Source organism: Periophthalmus magnuspinnatus, chromosome 23, assembly GCF_009829125.3.
Source record: "Periophthalmus magnuspinnatus isolate fPerMag1 chromosome 23, fPerMag1.2.pri, whole genome shotgun sequence".
Classification (NCBI taxonomy): domain Eukaryota; kingdom Metazoa; phylum Chordata; class Actinopteri; order Gobiiformes; family Gobiidae; genus Periophthalmus; species Periophthalmus magnuspinnatus.
In genome coordinates this window covers 16,002,891-16,026,143 of record NC_047148.1, presented here as the reverse complement: position 1 = coordinate 16,026,143, position 23,253 = coordinate 16,002,891, and the positions used below count along the sequence as shown (strand labels likewise).

General features: G+C 38.5%; 2 protein-coding genes across 2 annotated transcripts; one reads left to right on the top strand and one right to left on the bottom strand.

Annotated features, from left to right (window-relative positions):
- The first annotated feature begins 2,135 nt into the window (after window positions 1-2,135).
- Window positions 2,136-5,995, top strand: LOC117392026 (major intrinsically disordered NOTCH2-binding receptor 1-like). The gene is made up of 3 exons (XM_055231677.1): window positions 2,136-2,413; window positions 4,603-4,857; window positions 5,795-5,995. The coding sequence occupies exons 1-3, from the start codon at window positions 2,267-2,269 to the stop codon at window positions 5,993-5,995; spliced, it is 603 nt and encodes a 200-aa protein (XP_055087652.1). The 5' UTR covers window positions 2,136-2,266.
- An 861-nt stretch (window positions 5,996-6,856) lies between these two features.
- On the bottom strand, window positions 6,857-23,155 carry slc12a2 (solute carrier family 12 member 2). The gene is given in 26 exon segments (XM_055231440.1): window positions 6,857-10,189; window positions 10,747-10,814; window positions 10,936-11,071; window positions 11,417-11,503; window positions 12,790-12,901; window positions 13,353-13,475; window positions 14,301-14,348; window positions 15,654-15,797; window positions 15,946-16,025; window positions 16,594-16,700; window positions 16,782-16,922; window positions 17,753-17,864; window positions 18,307-18,406; window positions 18,723-18,878; window positions 20,063-20,164; window positions 20,255-20,380; window positions 20,848-20,898; window positions 20,901-20,955; window positions 21,031-21,191; window positions 21,265-21,349; window positions 21,423-21,547; window positions 21,625-21,733; window positions 21,817-21,927; window positions 22,002-22,141; window positions 22,340-22,435; window positions 23,085-23,155. Coding segments are annotated over 26 exon segments (2,778 nt in total). The 5' UTR covers window positions 23,152-23,155; the 3' UTR covers window positions 6,857-10,053.
- Between the last annotated feature and the right edge of the window lie 98 nt (window positions 23,156-23,253).

Below are 23,253 nucleotides of genomic sequence, written 5' to 3'. Positions count from 1 at the left end.
TTAGAGCTGTGTGCGTGCGTGCGTGCATAAAGCACCACCCATCTGTTCATGTGTAAGTTACATTTTTCTAACGACATACATTTGTGCACATTAGCGTTCTCGTGACCTTTCCTTTTGCGCCACCTAGAGGATATTTTCAGGGCCAAGCCCCTCAGTTAAAGAGTTTCATGCTTAAATTTATTACTGTTTTAACCCAGTGTTTTGGGGCATATATGAAAATTCCCGTACAGACAAATAATAATAGGCCTACAGTAGATGACACAACATTCGTTTAGGATAAATGCATATAGCGGCCTATAGTAGGCCTACATTTAGTAGTAGGCCTACATTTTATTATTGATAGATATTGATGATTTATATTATTGATATAAATCTCAAATGTAAAGAAATCAGGGCGTGGATAGTCATTGATTTATGCAATAATGTGAAATGACACATAAAACATGGAGAAAGGGAGACGTCAAAAGACAAGACACCATTTATAATCTCTGTGGATTGGTCACAGAAGGATTTATGAACTGCAGATGTTCCAGTGAGCACTGTCAAGGCGAACATGCAAGAAAAAACCGTTAACCATATATTATATGGATCCAGCATAACTTCTGACACAGGTCTGTGAGCTACTGTGAAAAAAGACTAATTGTGCTGAAAAAGAAGTAACTGAATTTTGGCCAAGTTGCACGTGCGCAGGCCAAGTGATCAGTGACGGAGTGGCAATCGGGAGACATGGGAGATTTTCTATGTGGGCCATTGTCGGACTTGTTTGATGTAAGACTGGAGAGATGCCAGAGCGGCGCGCGGCCGCTCCGCTCTTTCGGCCGCGCGCCGCTCTGGCATCTTTCCCGTCTTGCATCAAACAAGTCTGACGACGGATCTCTCCCGTCTGGCACAGACCGACTCTGCTGCGGCTCTTTGAGGAGCTGTCAGCGGCCGTCCCTTCCTGTGTGATGGATCGTTTCTTTCTGCTTTGTTTCATCGCGGACCGCAAAGTGCCGTCAAGTCGCGTGTTAATTCCCATGTTACCTGAAATCTCGAAAAGTTCCTCCAGCGCATTCTGCCATGTCAATGCGCGGTAACATCAACTAAGCAATTCCCGTGACAATTTCAAAATAAAACCTTCTGTACTGGCGACCTGCATAATGGGCCTAATTGTGAAAAAGGGTTTTAAAATGCGCACCAACTGTGCGCAAAACACAAAGAGCTGTGCTGTCCAGAGCATCAGTGAGTTCAGCAGATGTTTAAGCGCAAATTAGTGACTGAGTTTGAGGGTTTTACTTGGAATAAATGATTTTTAACAGAACATGTAAAAGAGTAGTACAGGCCTTTTTGAGGCATAGTTTTCAGCAGAGAGGAGATATCACCAAGTTATTGTAATAAGCTTATTATTACTTATTTTAAATTATAACTGAAATGCAGGAGAATATGGGAATTGATTGGCTGATTGGTGATGGGCTGCTGCACTGCAAACGCTCCCGGTATTTCAGAGGCTGGCTCCGCCCCTGTAAGTGACAGAAATATTACCCATAAGACAGGTCAAAACCGCAATCACCATCACAATCCTTAAAACTAAGGTAAACCAAAATGGCCCAAGATATTACCAGACCTGAACCCATTAGGACACTTTAAAGTAAAAATAATGTCATGTTCTAACTGTTACTGAACAAAAATTCAGGGGTAAAGGTGAAGCTATAAAGCATTTGATGATTTTCAATAAATGTCCACTCCAGTTTACTGAAAGTCATACAATAGGTCTTTTGCTGTTTAATTTCACATCATTATAGATCTATTTCTTCTGCATATGCGAATTAATTTTTAATTGAAATTTCATACCAGTAGCACCTTAAATGTGTCCAATACTTAGTTCAGCTGTTGCATGTCTGTGTTTCATAAGGCTTTGCCCCAATGCCCAAACATCATAATAAACAAGTAATTAACTATTTACAAGTAACTATTTACTCAAGCCCTATGTGCTAACTGACTGATGATGACGGTGATCATGATCTAAGGGTGCAGTTCCTTCTATCGCTTATCATATTGTCCAGTGGTCAGGGAGGAGTGATTGTTTGATACTAGGGCTGCTTTCTGGCAGGTTAAACCCTTGGATGGTCAGATTAAGACTGCACCTGTGACATTAGGCCTCATGTTACACACACCTGTAAGTGATACAGACTCATGAATTATTACAGAGGCCGAGTGAACTGGGCATGTGCAGGACAGGAAGAGTAGACTGAGAAGACAGGGAGCGAATGGAGCTAATAAAACTACCATGGACATCTCTGCTTTACCCAACAATAACGACCCAGAGAGGTTCCTCCAGCTGGATGTGGGCATGCTGCCGGCCACCCACGGCATGTTCCAGCTCCAGGCAGTGATGTCCTCTCAGAGACACTGGCACAACAGGGTCTATAACCAGGTAACTGTAAGACTGACTGTGCTTCCTGGTTGGGGCAGGGCCTTTGTGTTGTAATTGTGAACATGCTGCTTTGTTACCATATTATCAGCCTCTGCAATGCATATTTATAGTGGTATTTGAATTTGTAATCTGTTATTTCTTATTGTGAAGATGCTTTGAAGTCATGACTCACTCTTTAAATACAAGATAAAAATCTGTATCTGTTATACTATGGTTATTTGGGGTGGGACACAATTACCCACAAGAAACAAGACTCACATTGTTTGGTTCAATTCACAGTTTCATTTATTAAAAAAAATAAAAAATAAAAAAAAATAAATAAAAAAATAAATAAATATATATATATATATATATATATATATATATATATATATATATATATATATATATATATATATATATATATATATATATATATATATATATATATATATATATATATATATATATATATATATATATATATATATATATATATACATATATATTCATTGTAACACTGCTTTTTAGAATTACAGCTTCTCTAGAGGTTTAACTCACTTGCACTTAACCCTTTTTATGGTGCAGGGTCGCAAGGGCAGCAGTCTAATTAGGGATTCCCAGACTTCCCTCACTCCAGACAGTTTCTCCAGCCCCTCCAGTGGCACCCCAAGGCATTCCCAGGCCAGCCGAGACCCTCCAGTGTGTCCCTAGAGAGGCGTCCAGAAGGCATCATGAACAGAGTCTTGAGCCACCTCAGCTGGCTCCTCTTGATGTGGAGGAGCAGCGGCTCTACTCCAAGCTTCTCCCGTGTGACTGAGCTCCTCACTCTATCTCTAAGACAGATCACCCAGCCACCCTGTGGAGGAAACTCATTTCGACCGATTGTATCCGAAAGGATCTTGTCCTTTCAGTCAGTACCCAAAGGTCATGACCATAGGTGAGAGTAGGAAGGTAGATTGATCGGTAAATCGAGAGCTTTGTCTTTCGACTCAGCTTCTTTTTTGCCACAACAGTTCGATACAGCGACTGCATCACTGCAGTTGCTGCACCGATTCACCTGTCAATCTCACAATCCAACCCTGAGATACCTCCACTTGAGGCAAGGACTCTCCATCCAACTGGAGAGGGCAAGCCACCTATTTTCCAATGGAGAAACATGGCCTCAGATTGGAGGAGCTGATTCTCATTCCAGCCGCTTCACACTTGACTGCAAACTGCCCCAGTGCCGGCTCCTATCATACAGGTCTGCTCTTAGCAAAGGGCCCTGGACCTCATAGCCCTGGAGCACCCCCAAAGGACACCATGAGGAACGCAGTCAAATACCTTCTCCAGATCCACAAAGCACATGTGGACTGGTTTGGAAAACTCCCAATCCCTCAAGCACCCAATGGAGAGTATAGAGCTGGTCCAGTGGTTTGCGATCGGAACAAAAACCACACTGGTCCTCCTGAATCTGAGGTTCAACTATCGGTCAGATTCTCCTCTCCAGTACCCTGGAATAGACCTTACCTGGGAGGCTGAGTGTGATTCCCCTGTAGTTGGAACACACCCTCTGGCTCCCCTTCTTATACAGACGGACCACCCTGGTCTGCCCATTCAGAGGTACTGTCCCTGACCGCTGCATGATATTACAGAAGTGTGCCAGCCAAGAAAGCCCCACAACATCCGGAGACTTAAGATCCTCAGGACGTATCTCATCCACCACTGGAGTCTTTCCAGCAGGAAGCTTGCCTTTCATCTCAGAGACTTCAACCAGGGTGAAGACATGACGGCTGGATTGAGGAGGTCCTCAAAGTTTTCCTTTGCCAAAATTTCTTTGAGGCTGATAGTCCTCCTCCATGACCTCCTCCCTACCCCCAATTTTTTCCCTCTGCGACCACATTAGCTGCAGCACGCTTGGCCCGCCAGTACCTGTCAGCTGCCTCAGGAGTCCCACAAGCCAACAAGGCTCGATAGGAGCATAGCATAACTTTTCCACTTACATTCTTAAGTAAGTGATTTATAGTTAGACATCATTTATTCACTACCATTTGTGTTTCTAAATGGTGAAAAATCACAGGAATAATATGTTTCTTTTTTATATTTGTGTATGGTATAGTTTGTAACATGCTCTGAAAAAGCTCACTGGCCTCTTCATGAAACATTAAAACAAAGGCTTGATATCACCAGTTAGGTATTATATGCTTTAATTGTCTAATCCACTACAGATGGAGGGACAGCGTGTGAGAGGAGAAGGCCAGTCCCGGGTTCCTTCTCCAGAGAACAGTCCTGTGGTGTTTATGGACAGATATTTGGAGAAACACATCACCCCTGTCACTCTGAAGACCACCATCAAGACCAACCCTTTGTACATGGACTTCACTGAGATGGAGCAGGTGGATAATGAGAAGAACAAACCCTCTTGGACTGTGCAGGAATACGACACGCAAACTTTGCATGGAAACCTTGCCGACTATCTGAAGGTAGTTGTTATTGTCTTGCACTAAATCAAGTAAGTTTTAACTTGTCAGTGGTGGATGAAGTACTCAATTTTGTTACTTTTGTAAAAGTACAGGTACAGAGGTAAAAAGTTATTCAAGTAAAAAAAAAGTAAAAGTATCACATAAAAAAAAATCAACTTTTTATACGGGTATTTAAATACCCATTTAAAAATGTACTTTAAGAGTAAAAAGTAAAAGTATTTGTGAGTAGTAGTTGGTAATTTGTTAGTGTTAAATTCAGTGATATTGATTAAAAAATTATACATTATACATACAAAATATACATAGTTTTGGTCAACAGTTGCAATACAAATTAATTTCTTAATTTTTTTTTTTTTTTTTTCGATTTTTGAGTATTCATTTTTGTTTTCTCAAAGCTGAAATTTGAACTCAAAAACTTTAGTCAAGATGTTACCACAAACATGGTAAAAATAACCCCTCAAATCACATGAAAAGTACTTTTTACTTTTCAGTCCAGTTCAAAAATGTAGTGGAGTAGAAAGTACAGATACCTGCTCTCAGATGTAGTGAAGTAAAAGTAAAAAATATCCACTGTAAAATTTACTTAAGTATAGATGCGTAATAATTCTACTTTACCGTACTTTACTACGTGTACTTTGTTACCTTCCACCACTGTAACTTTTATATTGTATATCAATATCTAATATGTTTAAGTCATTAAGTGGTTTACTCATCAAAGTGTTATTCAGTTGTTGTGCTTGTTTTTTCATTCAAGTTTCTGTGTAATCCATCATATTTATTTGTGTTTGTTCATATGTGTCAATATGAACATTTGAATTCATTTGTATAAATCTAACATCAACCGCTTTACCTCAAATCACCAGTAGGGGGCATGTAGGCTATGTCCTTGAAACCACTTTGTAAAATTCCACTACTAAGATGCTCCCCCTTTTTTCAGGAAGGTGAGAAGACCCCCAAAGATCTAGACTTCTGGCTTGAAGAGCTCTACACACCTGGATTTGATTCTTTACTCAGAAAGAAAGAAGCTGAGGAACAACAAAAAAAGATTTGCAAATTTTTATCTTTAACACTTTTATCAATCTGTGTTATTCTAATTGTTATATTAGTTCCAGTTATGGTCCTTAAAAAGTCCAATTAATGTGCATTATAATTATAGACTGTATAAAGAAAAATTTATATAAACAGTCTATGATTATAATTGAATTTGAAAGACTGGATAAGTGTAACTAGAACCAGAAGTTTACATACAGATAAAAGCACTTTTTTTTTTTTTTTTTTTTTTACTGTACATTATGTATGTATGACTCAGGCACAGTTCATACTTAGTGAAACTCATTAGACCGAGCCTACAAACAGAAACTGTAGAAACTAAACAATAGCTGTGTTAACTTCAGTGGCACTAGCCCCTCCCTTCAGAGAGATATGCGGCCGTGTCCACCAGTGTCCACCAGTGTCCATCAGTGTCCACCAGTGTCCATCAGTGTCCACCAGTGTCCACCGGTGTCCACCAGTGTCCATCAGTGATCTGACCAGAACTGAAGAAGAGGCTTGGATGAGCAGCAAAACATCTTCACTCCTACAGCTTTTTCTCCAGTTGACAGATTTGAATTTTTCTTTTACTATGAGTCATTCAATGGTCCCTAGTGCACAGCCAAACTGTATTTGAAATATTGGTGAGATAAAAATAGTTATGTTTTATATATTGCATGCAATCTACTGGTTCCAACTGTTTGTATCTCCACTATACTTTATAATAACCATGTTCATAATTTATGTATAAAATATATATATTTTTATTAATGGGTTAGGATTGCAATTTTTGTTGTTCTTTCAACCACAATCTTGTGTATAAATTGAATGACTATTTTACTCCTTCAGCTACTTCTGGATGGGACAAAGCATGTTAATGAAGAGACATAACATGACACACATGAACATAGCTACAACAGAACCTTCTCATCTCCACAGTGCGATTCAGAAGACCAAAAAGACAATACAGTTTACTGATTATTTATTTATTGCAATAAAGATGTACAAAGTATTGGTAATCATAAATGTTAAAATGTTAGAAAAAAGCATATCTCTGACTGTTAACAGTACAGTGTATCAAAACATTACTGCTTTAACCGGCTGGAGACACTTCAGAGTGAAACTGGTCTGATCTGCTTTTACTTCAGAAGGCATTGAAAAGAAGTACACAGAATCAAGGAGAAAAAATAGACAACCTGCTAAAATCAAAACACAACAAACAATCAACATGCAAATTAACTTACAACCAAACCAAATATTGAAAAAGGCTAAGGGAGAAAGGCTAAACTAAAATAAATATATTTTTCCATTATGAATTTCAAAAACACTCCACTCCCTTAATTTGTACCATGAGACTACATGTATTTACAAGTCTAGACTTGAAAGATGGACGACAGGACTAAGAGGAGAAATCAAAACAAAACTTGTGATTATGGCTAAACATGCAACAGGTAGGAGTTGGAAAGGCAAGAGCTTTGGCAAAAAAACATCTGATTCTTAAGATCACAATGAGATTTGGTTTGCTCAGCAGTAGAATGATAATCAGGTGTTACTGTGTCAGGACATTAGTGAAGAGAACACACTGTTTTGGTTGAAAAATCATTGAACACAGATCTCTTATGACATCAACAGATAGCATCAGTTCAGATTGGTTCTTTAGTATAATATACAGGGCTTATATAGTATACTTTGTCTAAATTACAAATATAGAGTAACCCGTCTTCTTGATAATGATGCTCTTTAACAGGTAGGCTGAGGATTTAGCAAATATAAAACACTAAATTTTGTAACATAAAAAGTGCCCCAACTTTCTAAAAGATAAGTTATGCACAACATGTTCATTGAAAAGACTAGTAGTTGGACCAGTCGCAGTGATGTTCACTACTGAGCTCTGGCCAATAGACCAGTATAATAAGTGTGCACACACTTAGCAAAGCAACCAGTGTAACACATACATACACTATATACGGACAATGCCCGTCCGATGAGTTTTTGCTTGCTGTGCACTAAACACTTTAAGAAAATAACAAGAAAAGTAGAATATGTGGACTAACTGCTAGCGTAGTGTTTATTATACAGTACATTCAGCTATTCTAAACATTGTCACATTCTTATTATGACATTGCATACAAGTCAACTCAGTCAAAATATAAAAATCAACCCAATGTAACCGTTAGTTTAGAGGGACAAATAACAGGAGTAGTGAACTTAGAGACAGCTAGAGAACCCTGTTTGACTTCATTGGTTTGTGAGCCTGAAACGCCTCACAGCTCTTTCGTTGCATTCTATAGAGAAAGTTTGTCTGATATTGTACAGATACAGGTTTAATTGTTACCCGTTTGATGAAATTGGCTAATGATGTACTTTTGACAGACCTTGGCATGTCTTTAAAACCACCTCAACTGGCTGCCTGATGGGAAAATATAAAGTAGATGTGTGTACAAGTCATTTGCAAATGGGTTCACTCCCTGCCAGTTAGCGTTACATTCAAAGCAAACAGAACAGGGCAGGCAGACTTTTTTTCTGATAGAATACAACGAGAAAATTGTATGGCAGGTCAGGCTATTTGATTGTGGCAGTTTAACAATGAGAACTCCATCCAGTGTCCAACTCCAAAAATCCAGGTAGTGAGTAATGTGAAATGATGATGGCTTTTCCATAAAAAATATTACATTTTTTAAAAAATGAAAGAATGTAGTACTGAACCAAAAAAAAAACTTTCACATGAAAGTATGGGTTATTATTCCAAGTATATGTGTAACATAACTTATATGCATAGAGGTATATCTTCACTGAGACTTCTCTCACTTTCTGCTTTCCTTTCTTCCAGATCCCCTTTAGTCTAGTTTCTCCTCAACAAAGCCGGGCGTTGTAGGAATGACACCAGCAGTGCATCAGACAACAAGCTGCCAACTGAGAGAGAGCAAACTCAAGTCCAATGTGCCTTTGACGCTGGCCAGGTTTCATCTATTGGCTGAGCACTGAGCAGCAGTGGGCAGACCTAACCTACAGGACAGACTAATGTAGCTTAAGATAGAAAGAAAATAAAGTGTGTTAAACTTTATAGAACTAATGAATCTACAATTATGACTCTGCTGACCAGCCAGTATGGCTTATAGAAAAAGCAGTGACAATCGTTAGTTCTCCAAGCATTAAGGCAAAGTTCAAACGAAGTTTCTGGATAGAACAGTTACACCTTAAGGGGAAGAGCTGTACATGTGACAACATAGTACATAATTAAGGAAACACTTCATTTACTTCAGTCAGCAGCTACATGGGACAACTAATCCTTCCACCCAACCAGGCAAAAAAAAAACCTAAATTCACATATTTTCTGACAAACAGCTAGACCTTAAAACTAAGATCCATGCACATGTTAAGATTGTGTCTTTTGCTGAGTCACTGAGGCTAATATTCGGCAGCTTAAAAGGAAGACTCCAAAGTGAAACCACAACACTATGCCCCAAAAATGTTCAATAAGAATAAGAAAAATGACAAGTCATTTTGTCAACCATGTGGATTGTTTTCATTAACTCATATAATCCACACATAAATACTATGAACCAACTAAGACAAATTCACATTTAAACTCAATAAAAGTACTATCCACCCACATAAAATATTGTCAATCTATAGAGATTACTTATTCTATCTGATTCAAGTGGAAGGCACAACCATAAGGCTTTAAAAGGTTTTGCAAAGCATTCTGTCAGCCTCTCTTTGAGACAGTGAAAATAAAAACATGTAGGTGCTTATTGCTTTTGTCAAAAAAAAAAACAACAAAAAAACGGGTCCAGCTCATTTAGACAAAGATGACATTGAAAATACAAATATAAACATGTGCAGGACTGCCTGAGAGAAATGAACAAATGTGACACTTCTGTGGAACTAAAGGTTAAAACTAAAGCTAGAGAGAAAACACCCAGGCCCGGAAAAACTAGACCAGAGCGGGCAACAAATTCAGACCCCTACACACACACACAGAGGGTCCAACTGATCTCTGCCAATCTGACTGCATCATAATCACTATCCATACAGTGTGATTTTGTCCATGGCTGTGTTTTATTTTCTCAGGGGAGTGTGCCTTTGGGTTTGGACTATAACTGGGATTTGTGCGTGGGTCTGCTTGTTCCCAAAAACAGAGCAGGTGTGGCTTCTCCGGTGTCTTTAAGAGTAGAAGGTGAGGACGCTCTGGTGGTTGCCACGCACGAGCAGGATCGGAGGCAGATCCTTGGACAGTGCCTCTAACCAGGCCATGTACAGAGCACTCGACACAGCACCCTTCCTAGCCAGTGGCAGGCTCCTGCAAGGACAAGAGCACAAAATTAACCAGGGTTTTTTTTTCCATTTTGCCCACCACTATTTCACATTGCTATTTTTTATTTATTTTATATTTATTTTAATTAAAACAGTTCATAAACACTTTGTATTTTTGGATCATCTTAAAGAGGTAAATAGTGTTATCTTCTTCTTCTGAAAGTTCACACTACACTGTGATTGGATGGACACCAGACACAACTAATAACAACTGTTAATTTAAACTCAAAACTATAACTACAAACTACATGACATCGTGAACAGAGCATTTTGAGCTTTGGAGATTTAGACAGACTAATAATAAAGGGTTACTCAAACATGTGTGAATGAAACAAAACACCACTCCAGGCATGCTTTTGATGAGGTAACTACATTATAACAAGTCTTAAAGCTCTCAAGAGCTCACAAGCACTTGACCTCCACAATCACACTTAAATAATTATTCATTAATAAGTTGGTAATGAGTCTTGAAACTTTCCCGTTAGTGGGTGAATGGCTAACTCCCTGCACCACTGTAATCCTCAAATGTAATGACTGACTTACATGACAATGAGGTTGGCTGTACTGGAGTGCTCCTTTAGCAGCTCATTCAGTCTGATCTGGCGATTAGTCTGAAAACAGTGAGAAAACATGGTTCAGATAGAGATCACCTGATAAAAAGAAAATTAAAAAAAACTTGCTCATTTGACACATTGCATTTAAAATGTGGAATACAGATTATGTTAAAGAGACCTTTGCACGATACAGCTCCAGCTCATTGTCAGTGATCCTCCAGGGCTCGCTATTCTTCAGCCTCTCCGCCGCGTCCTGCTCCATGTCATCCTCTTTTAGCCGATAGGGCTCAATCATTTCCTCAAAGATAGTAACGCTGCAGAAAATACATTGCAATTTAATAATCTTTCAAACAACATTCGATAAAACACTTGCCCATTAATACTCATGAACAGTTATGTCTTGTTTGTCTTGGTGTTCATACTATATGTGGAGCAGTTGACTTTACCCAGGCAGACCACATGAGGGTGGAAGTGGTCAAGTTGTGAGAATCTGCATGCACCATGTTTACACTAAATCTTTTCTACAAAAATTGTTACATGAAGTAATACAACTCAGTTTAATAAGCAGATCTGCGCATGAGATTAGACTGATAAAACTAAGGCTACAAACTTAACTACAGATCTGTGTGTTTAAACAACAACTGTGATTCAAAACTTACTGTTCTTTCTTGGGCTTCACATTGATGTCCCCTAGCACAGTGATGTCAGAGAAGTCTATCCTGAACTTGCTCAGCAAAGTCGCCATTCTGAACAAAAAAGTACAAATGAGTAAACAGATGCAGAGCCAGAGTGAGGACATTTTCAGCCTATAGTGGTGTGGATGAGGTGAATCGCTGCTGTGAGTCATGCTTAAGGCAGCTCTGAATAGCTGTTTGAAGATGGGCTTTTAGAGGAAATACAAATGCAAGACCCTGAGCTGAGGCTGTTCGCACTTTGAGTATGAGATATATATATTCGGCTAATACACCACTTAATATTAGTGAACACCTGTTTTTTGAACAACTGTAATCTTATAATTTACTTCAAACTGATATTTGTATGCCACATGATTCGTCTGGTGACTCCCTGGGCTTGTAGAAAACAGATGTGAAACTGAATCCTTCATGTCTGAAGAAGGGCTTGACCTCGTCACATTGTGGTGCTGTTAAAATAATTTTAAAAATGAGAGATTCAAAAAACTGCAGTGTGGATTTGTTATTTTTTTCAACTGTTTTGTCTTTGCACCAAGCACGCAGTCGCAACTTTTTTATCAGATGTTCATGTTTTACCTACCAATACTTTGGATATGAGGCTCATTTTCCCAGCTTCACTTCAAAACAACAACTGTGCTAAAAGCAAATAAAACCCAGATGTGTTCTGCTACAACAGTGTATGTGCATGTGGATCTCAGCCACAAGTTAGGGGTTGATATCTTGAATTATATTGCGTTAAAATTAAATGAGTAAACATTTATTCTGTATCAAATACATTTAGCTTTCATGTAAAGCTGTGGGCTAAAAAAAAAAGGGAGGAAAATGCCGACTGCTCGTACAAAGCTAATTTTATCCAACAAAAGGATGTAGGAGGCAGCTGTAGAGGACAATGAGAGACAAAAGAGGAGGGGAAGTGCACGCACAGCACAAGGGAGGGAGGGGCACACTGTTTAGCCTCATGCTGATTGGATGTTATGAATGAAATGTGAACAACTATAGTTTCCCTTTGGTATGCTTTAACATAATGTTAAAAAAATCTATTTTAGATCAAAATAACAGCTTTTTAAATATTAAATTATAATACATATGAAGATAAGGGCATGGAAGAGAGGCATGTTCCTCCATTGATTGATTACCTTTATCTCTTAGTGATATATTTTACATAAAATAAGTTTTCCATTGATTGTCTAGCAATAATGACAATCTGTGAATGTTGTAAACAATGTTCTACTAATAAATATTTAATTAAAAGAAAGCAGAGATGTTGTGCTCATGTTTTTTCTTGTGGTTAATGTATACTTCACCTAATCCAAATGTTTACTAAAAGAGACAGTACTCACGCTCGGCGGTCATGGTCAATGCGGTTGATTTTTCCCCCAATAAAGACACGGATTTTACAGTCCTTCCATCTCTTCTTATTTGTCAGCAGATAAGGAATCAGCAATGTAAGACCTGAGAGGATGCAGCCAGTGTTAGTATTTTCTTAAATCAAATATACACATAGTGGGAATCAATTTATTTATGTGTTGTTATGCACATTACCATTTTGTTCATGCTTTATTAAGGTGTAGTTATAGAGACTTAACACAGGGGTTTAGTAGTTAGGGTATTAGGAGTTAGGGTATTAATGACCATAACTCCTAAAACTGGGTCAAAGCAACTAAATTCTTAATAAATCATGGAGAAAACTTCATTAAAAATTAATACATTATTTATAAATGGTATTGAAAGTTATTATGCCCATTGTACTAGTACTTTGGTGATTCATGATTTTAACAGAACACAAATACATCTGTGATAATAAAATGGGGACTTCAAGCTGATTTTAATGTTTCTATCAGGGATTTACTCACATAGACTGGACATGGACTACCCATGTTTTAATAGTGGAAGTGAGACTCACCTCCATCATCGAAAAGCCACCACACATCTACGGTGCCTTTTCCTTGTTTCTTCTGGAACATCTGACTGGCCTCTAGCAGCCTTTGGTCAGCCACATTCAGTGGCACAGTCGGGCTCTTCTTGTCTGCAACAGATTTAGGAGAGTTCAAAAATCAAGCTAACGTGACCCAGCATAAAAAAATGAATAAATAAATATTCTCAACTGCAAATGTTATTATTCATTGTTTTGATAGAGTAATAAACCACACATACTTGGAAAGAGTTTTCCATTTGTTTCCTTGATATAATAATAATACTAACAATAATAACAACAACAATAATGATAACAACAATAACATTATCATTATTATTACTCTTATTGTATCATTATTATCATTAATCTTTAAAAGGGAATTCCACTGTATAATTTGGGATAAAAGAAAAAGGAATAATTTAAAATTTTGTTAAATTCATATATTCATTTAGTGTGGTCTTTACAGAATACAATAAAACAATGAAACAGCAAACAAACTGGAAATTAGTTAGTAGCACAACGCATAGCCATGAAATCTGGAGAGGAGTTCTGTTCCTGGAAAAGAAAGCTTTACATACTGTCAGAGACAAACGGCAGTCTGACCACGACTAAAGACAGTTTAGATTTTGCAGAGCTGGCACACATTCAAAACAAGAGTCAAGGCTAAATCGTGGTTTAAAGGCACAGTCACACACAGCTGCACTCGGAGAAGAAGGAAACACTAATTGTTAGTACTCAAATGTCAGAACAACACAGAAGAACCACAAAATAAAGAGCGGACAGTGTTTTAATTCAAGAAGAATTTGAAGTATGATTTGATATTGTTCACAAAAGAAGTAGGAAGGCAATGGAATAAAAGCTGCAAGGAGGAAAGTAGAAAGCAGGAAATTGAAAAACAAGAGGTTTCAGGAAAAATCAATAAAATGCATGTCCTGCCTTTTTTCAACAGTGGCTGAGTTGGTGCTTTGCCATCATCTTCGTCATCTGGAAAATGTAAGAAACGCAAACACAAATGAGATGGAGGTAAGTGTGGAAATATTCAGGTGAATGAACTTATACTGGGTACATGCAGTTATAAAACCAGAAAAGAACTAGAATAAATGTGGACTGGCTGCAGAGTTGTGGAGACGGACATACCATCATACTGGGTCATGGAAAAACTATGACTTTTTTCCACTGGCAGCATTTTCTACAAAAGGCTTAAGCCTTTCACCCAAAAATATGGGTTTTGAACAATGACGCCACAGCTAAGAGCCAAGTCAACTTAATCTGCTCTTGGTCAGTGGACACGTACAAATGTGTGAGAGAGCATTAACACACATGACTATACTGAGATGATGGTTGGATTAAAAGATGATTCAAACTGCAATCCCTCGTGAGAAAAGGGATATGTAATAAAGGCTCTGGGAGTGAGAGAGAAAACTGAGAGGGTTGGATGTCAGACATGTATTTTTAATAAGGACTAAACTCGGGTAAGAGAACCAGCAGAAGGAATCGACTACATGTAATCAATTTATCACAAAATTAGATATTGACATTTGAAGTACAACCATAGAAAAAAATTTGTAAATGAAACAAAATAGAGGAGTTAAATTTTTAAAAATATTTGCGGTTGTGTTATTTAGGGAACTGTAGAGCACTTTGGTTTGTATTTATGACTATGAACCGGAAGGTCCTCGTTTGAGACTGGAGTCTGTAACAGTTCCCACAGTGACTGTTCGCTCCCTTATAAACTACAAAGATACAGATATGCACAGACAAACAGGACACAGTGTGGCCCAAGACATCTGTGCGCAAACAAACTGGGCCCAGTGGGATCACAAAGGTCAAAGGTCATTGAGGCAACTTCCTTTCACAATGTTGTGTTTGAATGTGTGTGATAAAGTTGCTAAAACTCACACATTGAAGATGGCATCTAGAAACAAAGATGTCTCTACTACCAGTTGTGACAAAGCACACTCCCATTACATACTGCAGTTAAATATACAGTTTACCAATTTACATGTATTGTGTAGATACAATAAAGCTTTATGTGATGGATGACTGAGCACAGAACACCACCATGGTAAGTACGCTTTTTTTTTTTTTTTTTTTACACAAAGGTTGGGAAAAAGAAAAATAGCCATAAATGACTTTCCATTAATACAGTGAGTCAATGGCTATGAGGTATACTGTTGATCATGTTAAGTTACTGCACATTTCCTATAGCTCTGATTGAGATTTTTTTGAGCATATATTGCACAGCCCTAGTGAAAAGCAACAAAACATGCATGTATGGTAGTGACTGACCTTTGGGGATGGCTGGGCTGTTCTGGAGGCTGGTCGCCTTAGAGGATGGCTTTGACGAATCAGCATCTGAGTCTTTGCTGGTGTCTATGGACACGATCACATCTTTGGTCCCTGAAGACTTCTCTTGGGAGGAAAGTAGCTCATCTGGGGATAGGAAACCAGGAATAGAAGAATAAACAGAATATACATACTACTCAATTATACAGTATTCATGATGAAATACACACCAATAATACCCAAGTACGTTTACTAGTACTTCTTATTCACTCACACCCAATTATTTGCACTATACCTTGTCCTTGAATATGTGAGACATCCAATCCTTCCTGTAGACGCAAAATAACAGCTCCGTACTGGAAGTCAAAAGCATCACTGTGAAGAGAAAATCCAAAATAAACATTCATTGGACAACACGAAGCCTAACAAACAGAGGAGGACATGTCTTTTCCAGGGCAACTGTGATGGAAAAAAGTTTCTACAAGCTGATTTTATCCATAACAATGAATGTTTTGAACCGCTACATTGGCCAATAGGAAGTAGAGGGTGCATAGCTGAGTGCATTAGAGGTGATTTTAATATTGTGGCCTGAGCCATCTTTGACCTTCAGCACTAATGCTATAATCCACACATGTTATAATCCAATTCTGCCTAAATCGCAGGTAGTGCTCTCACATGACTGATTTAAGGTTCATTGAGGATTTGGAGTTGGACTGTATCACTGAGTACTACATTCCTCATTTTTATTTACTAGGCAGACTGTGAAGACTCACTCTAGACAACAGGGAAAACTGTATTGTGTAATGATATAACATTACGGTAATAAAGTATTTACTCTTGATATAACGATCTAATGACTCTTGGATCACATTCTAAAATGAATTTACATGTATACATATAAAATCTCTCAATACATTTCTCATGTAAGAGTCTGAATACTTACTGAATCATACTGATGTAAGTCTCCACATTCATCATGTCACCATCTCGCCAGTCATTTTTAAAGCCAAGCACAAGAGTGTTAGGCTTGAGACGACCCAGACCTGCAGCCTTTAAGAGAGGATGAGGAGAATAAACAGATGTGGCCAGACCTATTGTAAGACTAACAGGATGTTTAAAGTGTTGTCCCACCTGCAGCAGATACTGTGCTCCCTGTCTCATGTCCTCAGCAAACACTGAGGTGTAGAAGGCCTTTGTCTCGTTTTTGAGCAGCCAGCGCTGGTAACGAGCCTGCTCTGTCGTGATTTCTTTGAAGTTATGCCTTCTGTAGCCCTGCACAGAGCAAATACAGAGAATTAAATAACTTTTTATTTGACTGAATTGTCCCTGTCAAAGTAACAAAGCAAAGCTAATTTTTCTACACTGCATGGCTCATTTTAATACACTAAAATATGATTCAATTATAAAAATGGAGGTGAACATTTTGGGCAAAATTACTAATACATTTGAAAATTAATTTGAGAAAACATAAATTTTAAGTGTCATTTGTAGCTCCATTTCATGTAGTAAAGGTATGCAAATACCACATAGATTAAATCTTTGTAAAAACTTGTTTACAGGACAAAATGTCTGTTGTTTATTAGAGCTTAATTTAGTTTAGTTCTAATGGAGGGCATAGCAGCAACAGAGCCGCGGGCCACTAGTGGAGCGACAGAGCCAGAGAGCTGTGGCTCGACAGTGTGTGCATTCATTTGGTCAAAATGGGCTTTCCATTGTGAGGCAGTAGCACGGGGCAGCGTTTGTAAAAGGCTTTTTACTCTTGTTTATAGTGAAGCGAAACAAATCACATACGAGCGGTTCAGCTCAGGTGAGAGGAGCCCAAATTTTTTCACATAATCTGTAGAAAACTATTAACATGATTACTAAAGCTCAAGAAGACCAAGTGTTCAGAAGCATGTTAGGATTGTTACAAGACTCAAGTATCTAAGTGACTCTTTGTGTGTAATCAGTAACAGTTAAAGCTTTTGTTGGCTCAACAAATCGCCAAAGTAGAGGTGATAAAATCCTGCTATGAGTTTGTATAGAGGTCTAGAAAAAAACATTCACATTTTTCTTATTTGTCATTTTCCAAACAGAAAAAAAACAATACAAAAGTTACTTACTGTACGGACATGACCACAAATCATCAGCCCAACATTTTTGGTAAAACTTTGGACCAGATCGAGAAGCGCTGGACGAGAGTTGGGGTAACCAGTCATCACCAAACACTGGGGTCTGCAAGTACAACATACACTTAATTACAACAAACATCCAGATGTATTTTGACCTTCATAGTGACCCTTAGTTGTCACACAGGACAGAGAAAGAGGGAGAAATACAGCACCAGAGTAGCGAACATCAAAGCAAATATGTTAAGCACCAAAGGATTTAGCTGAGGCAGTGAGTGGGGACTCAAGTCATTTTAAAGACACTCTTAGTAAATCTCCTGCCAGTGTTGCATCTATGGGAACCAGCCACATGAGCTTGATCACCAAACATAACAAATTATCTGTACACCGAACAGTTACAGAATTGGAATTTGCCCACCAGAGTTTCCTTTAGGTAACTTGACTCAATACAATATTTTAAAAGGAATTAATTAGACGTATAAATATACTACAATTGGATCTGAAAATGTAAAACAACCTGACTGCGGTGTATTAATGTAGGTTTATACCTGAAGTTCTTGATGTGGTCTTCGACTCCGCTCAGATGCAGTGTGTGGGTTAGAGCCTGGTGGTAGGTCAGAGCCTGGGTGGATGAGCCCCAGTTCACATCTGGAGCAGGACACATGTGGACAGAAACACAGTGCAGTGAGGAGGGCTGTTTACAGGTCTGTGACCCACGTGGTGTTAGAGCCAGTGTCGAGGCCCTGTATGTGTGTAGCTGTGTGTCAAACTGAGAGTGTATTCAGGTGTGTGTTCAGAGCTACATCCTTTGCTCATCAAAACAATGGGACTGCCACATTTTAAATGGAAATGAAAAGTATAAGTGCAGTATCTTTAATTAGGTAAATTATTAAGAAAATGTTTTTAACACAGTTTGAAGACATTTAAAGAGTCAATTTCTGATCACATGTTGCATCATAATTACCTGGCTTCTTATGGCTAACGTAGATGTAAAGACCCAGAACAATGACATTGGTGAGAAGTGCCGCCCACCAGTTGATGACAAACATGACCACACAGCAAAGCACAGCTCCAGCTAGGGACACCCACATGTTGTAGTATTTGAAGCTTGGCCTCCAACCTGCGTTATCAGTAAAAAGTTATAGACAGATAGGCACGAATGTGCCATATTTAAACAAATACAAAGTGGCAATAGTCATTTGTCAAAATTTTAAACAATTAAAAAACTGTATAATATTAGCTTGTTTAAACAAGTACGGTTAAATTGCATGAATCCAGTTAACATTTTTAGTTTAATGTATGTGTTTGAGGTTAAATAATGGAAGTTAGCACTTAGCAGCCTGTTAGACTGGAGACCATGTTATATCAGACATTAGGGACAGTATTGGCAGGGTGGGTCCCACAAAAACTAAACTAGGATTTTAGTCATGGACAGGAGTTCTTTGTGTGGTTATTTGGGACCTAATACAATCTACAGGACATAAAGGGTACACTCACTGACCACGTACTGTGCCATTAAGAATAGGGATGCACCAATCTGATACTGGTGTCGGATACTGAAAAACACTGCTGGATCAGATATCGGCTTTTGAATCTTTAGCAGTTTAGCAGATATCCTGGTTGGACATATAAATCCATGTAATGAAAATATTTACTGGTCAGTCGGCCCAGAAAATCTCATTTTGTAATTTACATTTATACAAAGTTGTTCAGCAGCAATAGTTGCTTTTGGGATACATAAGAGTTACATAACACATCACATTTGTCTCATTTTATTTTTGTTTTAAGGAAATAAGTGTTTTTAGTCACTGCACTGGTATTGGATGATATCGGGTATTGGCAAATACTTAAATAGTATCGGAATTGATACCGGGACTGAAAAGGCTGGATCGGTGCATCCCTAATTAAGAAGTACAGGGAGGAGCTGATCAGCCAAGAAAGGCTAAAGAATAGAATTGGCTGGATATTTAGTGGTTCCAAAGGCAATAAAATCCATTAGCCAGAGGCTATAACTCCTGTTCCTGTAAATGACTCATGTACCATTTATGTCCTTATAATTTTATGACCTGTAGGTATTAGCGGCAGACAGAATCTGTACCTGCAATTCTGCTAAAGCTTTGGTATCAAGAGAAAAAAGCACAAAGCTCAGTGTGACACAACCTCCAGAGTTTCATTTGAATCATTCAACATCAGCTACATTCAAGTCAGTTCAGGACAGGCCAATGTAAAAAAACATTTCAAACACTTGTGATTTTGCAGTCAATATTAAACCCATTGACACATGATGGTCACTTTTGTTCTTACCTGGTGAGTTGGCCAGTGAGGCATGAAACACAGAAAAATTTATCAAAGCATAGGACGCCAGGAAAAAGTTGGAAATGATTGGGGCAATCACGTTCAGTTCAGCTGAAAAAAAAAAAAAAAAAAAATACATTTAAAAAAAGTCTTAAAGTCTCAAACTCCAGATACAAACGGGGAGAAAGTCAAGCATCTTACCAATGAGGATAAAAGCCAAAGCAATGCCGAAGGTTAAGATATAACCTCGAAGAGGCTCATTGTTCTTGCCATAACCTTTGGCGAACATGCCCAAGCCTGGATAGATGTTGTCCTTACACAGTGCCTAAAACAAAATATCACAAAAGCATGACAGGGTTTAGGTTTTAGGGATGGGACAATAACCGATATTAATGTATACCAGAGTGTTAAAAAGTCCCGTCAGTATCAATACAATGATGGGGCTTCCTGATGGTATTAACAGAGCTCATTATTACACTGCACCTTTGGAAAAAAAACTAGGGCTTCTCACAGCCTTGAGCTCATGAGTGGATATCTTTAGTCACTCTTATGCCACAAAATGTGTAAATAACCAAGAAGAAAGTCAAAAGCCTATTTTAGTCCATGTATGCCTATCATAGACCTGATCTCTGTAGGATACAGATCCCCCCAATAATTGATCTGTGTCCCCAAATCTCTCCACACAAAGTAGGGTTAAACCATGGAAGAATACACACATAACCACTATTACTCATACTATAAGACATTACTCATTTCAATTTCGGTTTTCAATTTAATGTGCTATATTACTTACTGGAAAACCTTAGGAGCACTGACCAAAGAGGCCCAAAGCAGAGGAGAGAGTAGCAGATGAAGATGCCGGCAGTGATGATGGGTCCAAAACCAGAGACTAAACTCATAACCTGTTTATAGCAATAAACAACAGTAAATACAAAAAAGTCTTGAATATTCTAAAAATGTGCAGAGCAGCCTCGTACCTGGAAATCTTTGTGAAGACCATAGCGACAGCCTTCGTCAGAGCTTTTGCAGCTGGAGAAGTCAAAGCCAAATTTACAGGCTGCATCGGAGCAGTTTGCCATGAACTGAGCACTGACAGTGTCATTTATGTTTCCACTTGCATCTCTCACAATGCAGGATCCTGGTGTGATTAAAATATATATGGTTGTTTTGAATGAATTTGTTTAACGTTAACAAAAAAAAAAAACACAAACCAGTGGAAACTGCAACACCCAAGTAGACAATTCCTGTGATCAAAATGGCGAGAAGTGTTCCTCTGGGAATAGCCAACTGTGGATCCTAAAACAAAAAAGTATGTTATTAAAATATTGCCTCCAAGAATGACACTTGTTGAAGTTGACAGTTTACTTACAGCAAGATCCCCTGAAATGTTTGCTCCAGCCAATATACCAGTGGCTGCTGGAAAGAAAATGGCAAAGACGGAGAAGAAAGTTTCCCCTCTAAAATCTGGGCCCATGTTTTCCCACATTATAGAACCTGAAAGAAAAAAAATAAGTTTAAGTCTGCAGATAAAACAATGTCAGTAGCAATATGTGAGGAAAATAAAATCTTGCCATCATAGCCAAAGAAGCCTAAAGGTTCCTTAGCTTTGACAGAAATGAAGGTTCCAATGAAGTAATTTATAATAGCTGTGATGAGAACCACAAGCAGGAAGATCTGGGCCTAAGAAACAAACAGGTGTAAAGCACTTCTTTTGGGAGAAATGTGATTTTTTCCCCTGTGATTTTAGATGGGAAAGTACACACCTTGGCCTCCCACTCCATGCCTGCCACTGAAATGCCCAGCAGAAGAATGACTGTGATTGTGCCAATTATTCGAATATCATTGATTTCATCTGTCATGATCGCATCTGCACCCTGTAAACACAAACAGATATCAGTCTATAATTACTTACAAAAGCATAGATCACCCATTTTCACTGCGCACTTACAGCAAGAAGTTCTACAACAGTTTCAGCAAAGCCCACCACGTACATGGCCACGGCCACAGCATTGGCAAAGGCAAAGATTAGACCTATAGATCCACCAAACTCTGGGCCCAAGCTTCTTGATATAAGATAGTACGCGCCACCTGAAACAAAACAGCAAAAAAGACTAAAAAACACTTTCAAGATTTTGAACTTTGGTCAAGTCAACGGCCATGTCTACCCATGGGTTTCCTTGGGTAGACAAGCCAATTCCTGGGATCCAAGTGAAATGTACACACTGAAATTGCCCTCACTTGTTTGATGCTAAAAATTATGACTGTTGTAGAAGGAAAAATATTCACCTCCTCGTACAAATCCATTGGTGGCAATGGCAGATGTGGACAGGCCAGTGATGGTGGTCACAACAGTGGCCATGCAAACAATCGCACAGGAGAGAGCTGCCAACAAACAACAGATAGACATTATTTTCAACAATTATAAATCAAAGTACAAAGTATTTCACAACTTTTCACTTTGGTTTCCTTGGTTTGTGAAATGTAGCACTGCAGTCATTAGAGGAGCCTCTGTGGCTGCACTCTGCCACATGTGCCACTTTGTAGTGATATTTCACATCCAAGTGGAGTACTATCAACAAGTGCCAGCCTGAGATAGTAAAGCGCAGTATCACTTCAGACCAAAGGGAGAAACATTGATCTGAAATGAACTTCTGAATGGCACCAACATCACAGTACTGTGTCCCACAGAGTGATAGGAATCAAGTCTAATAAGCTTCACAGATGGGCATTGAGTTTCTTCAAATCAAAACATTTAAACGTGAAATACAAATGCTACCAAATAAACGTATGAAGTACATGAGCAACAAGAAGCATAGCGCTGAGCGACACGTCCCACACAAAGGGGGCGTGATGACAGAGACTGTGTGATGGATGGAAGAGGAACAAGGCCTCAAAAACAATGAGACTGAATGTTGAATGATTTTGGTCCTGAAGGGGTGAAAATCTATTTACATACATTTGTGGGTCATAGCAACTACAGGCAGTGTACAGCCTAAATATTTAAAAGTCCACACTAGATTTGTCTACTTACCAATTCCAGCTTGTCCCACAATCCATGACATTCGGATGAACAGCATCACACCCCAGATGTTAAGCATACAGCGAACCTAAAATACAAAGATTTATGAGAGGCCAAGACTAAACATTTACCTCATGTTTCATAACACTTGTTATTGTCCAATACATAATGCTGCTGATGC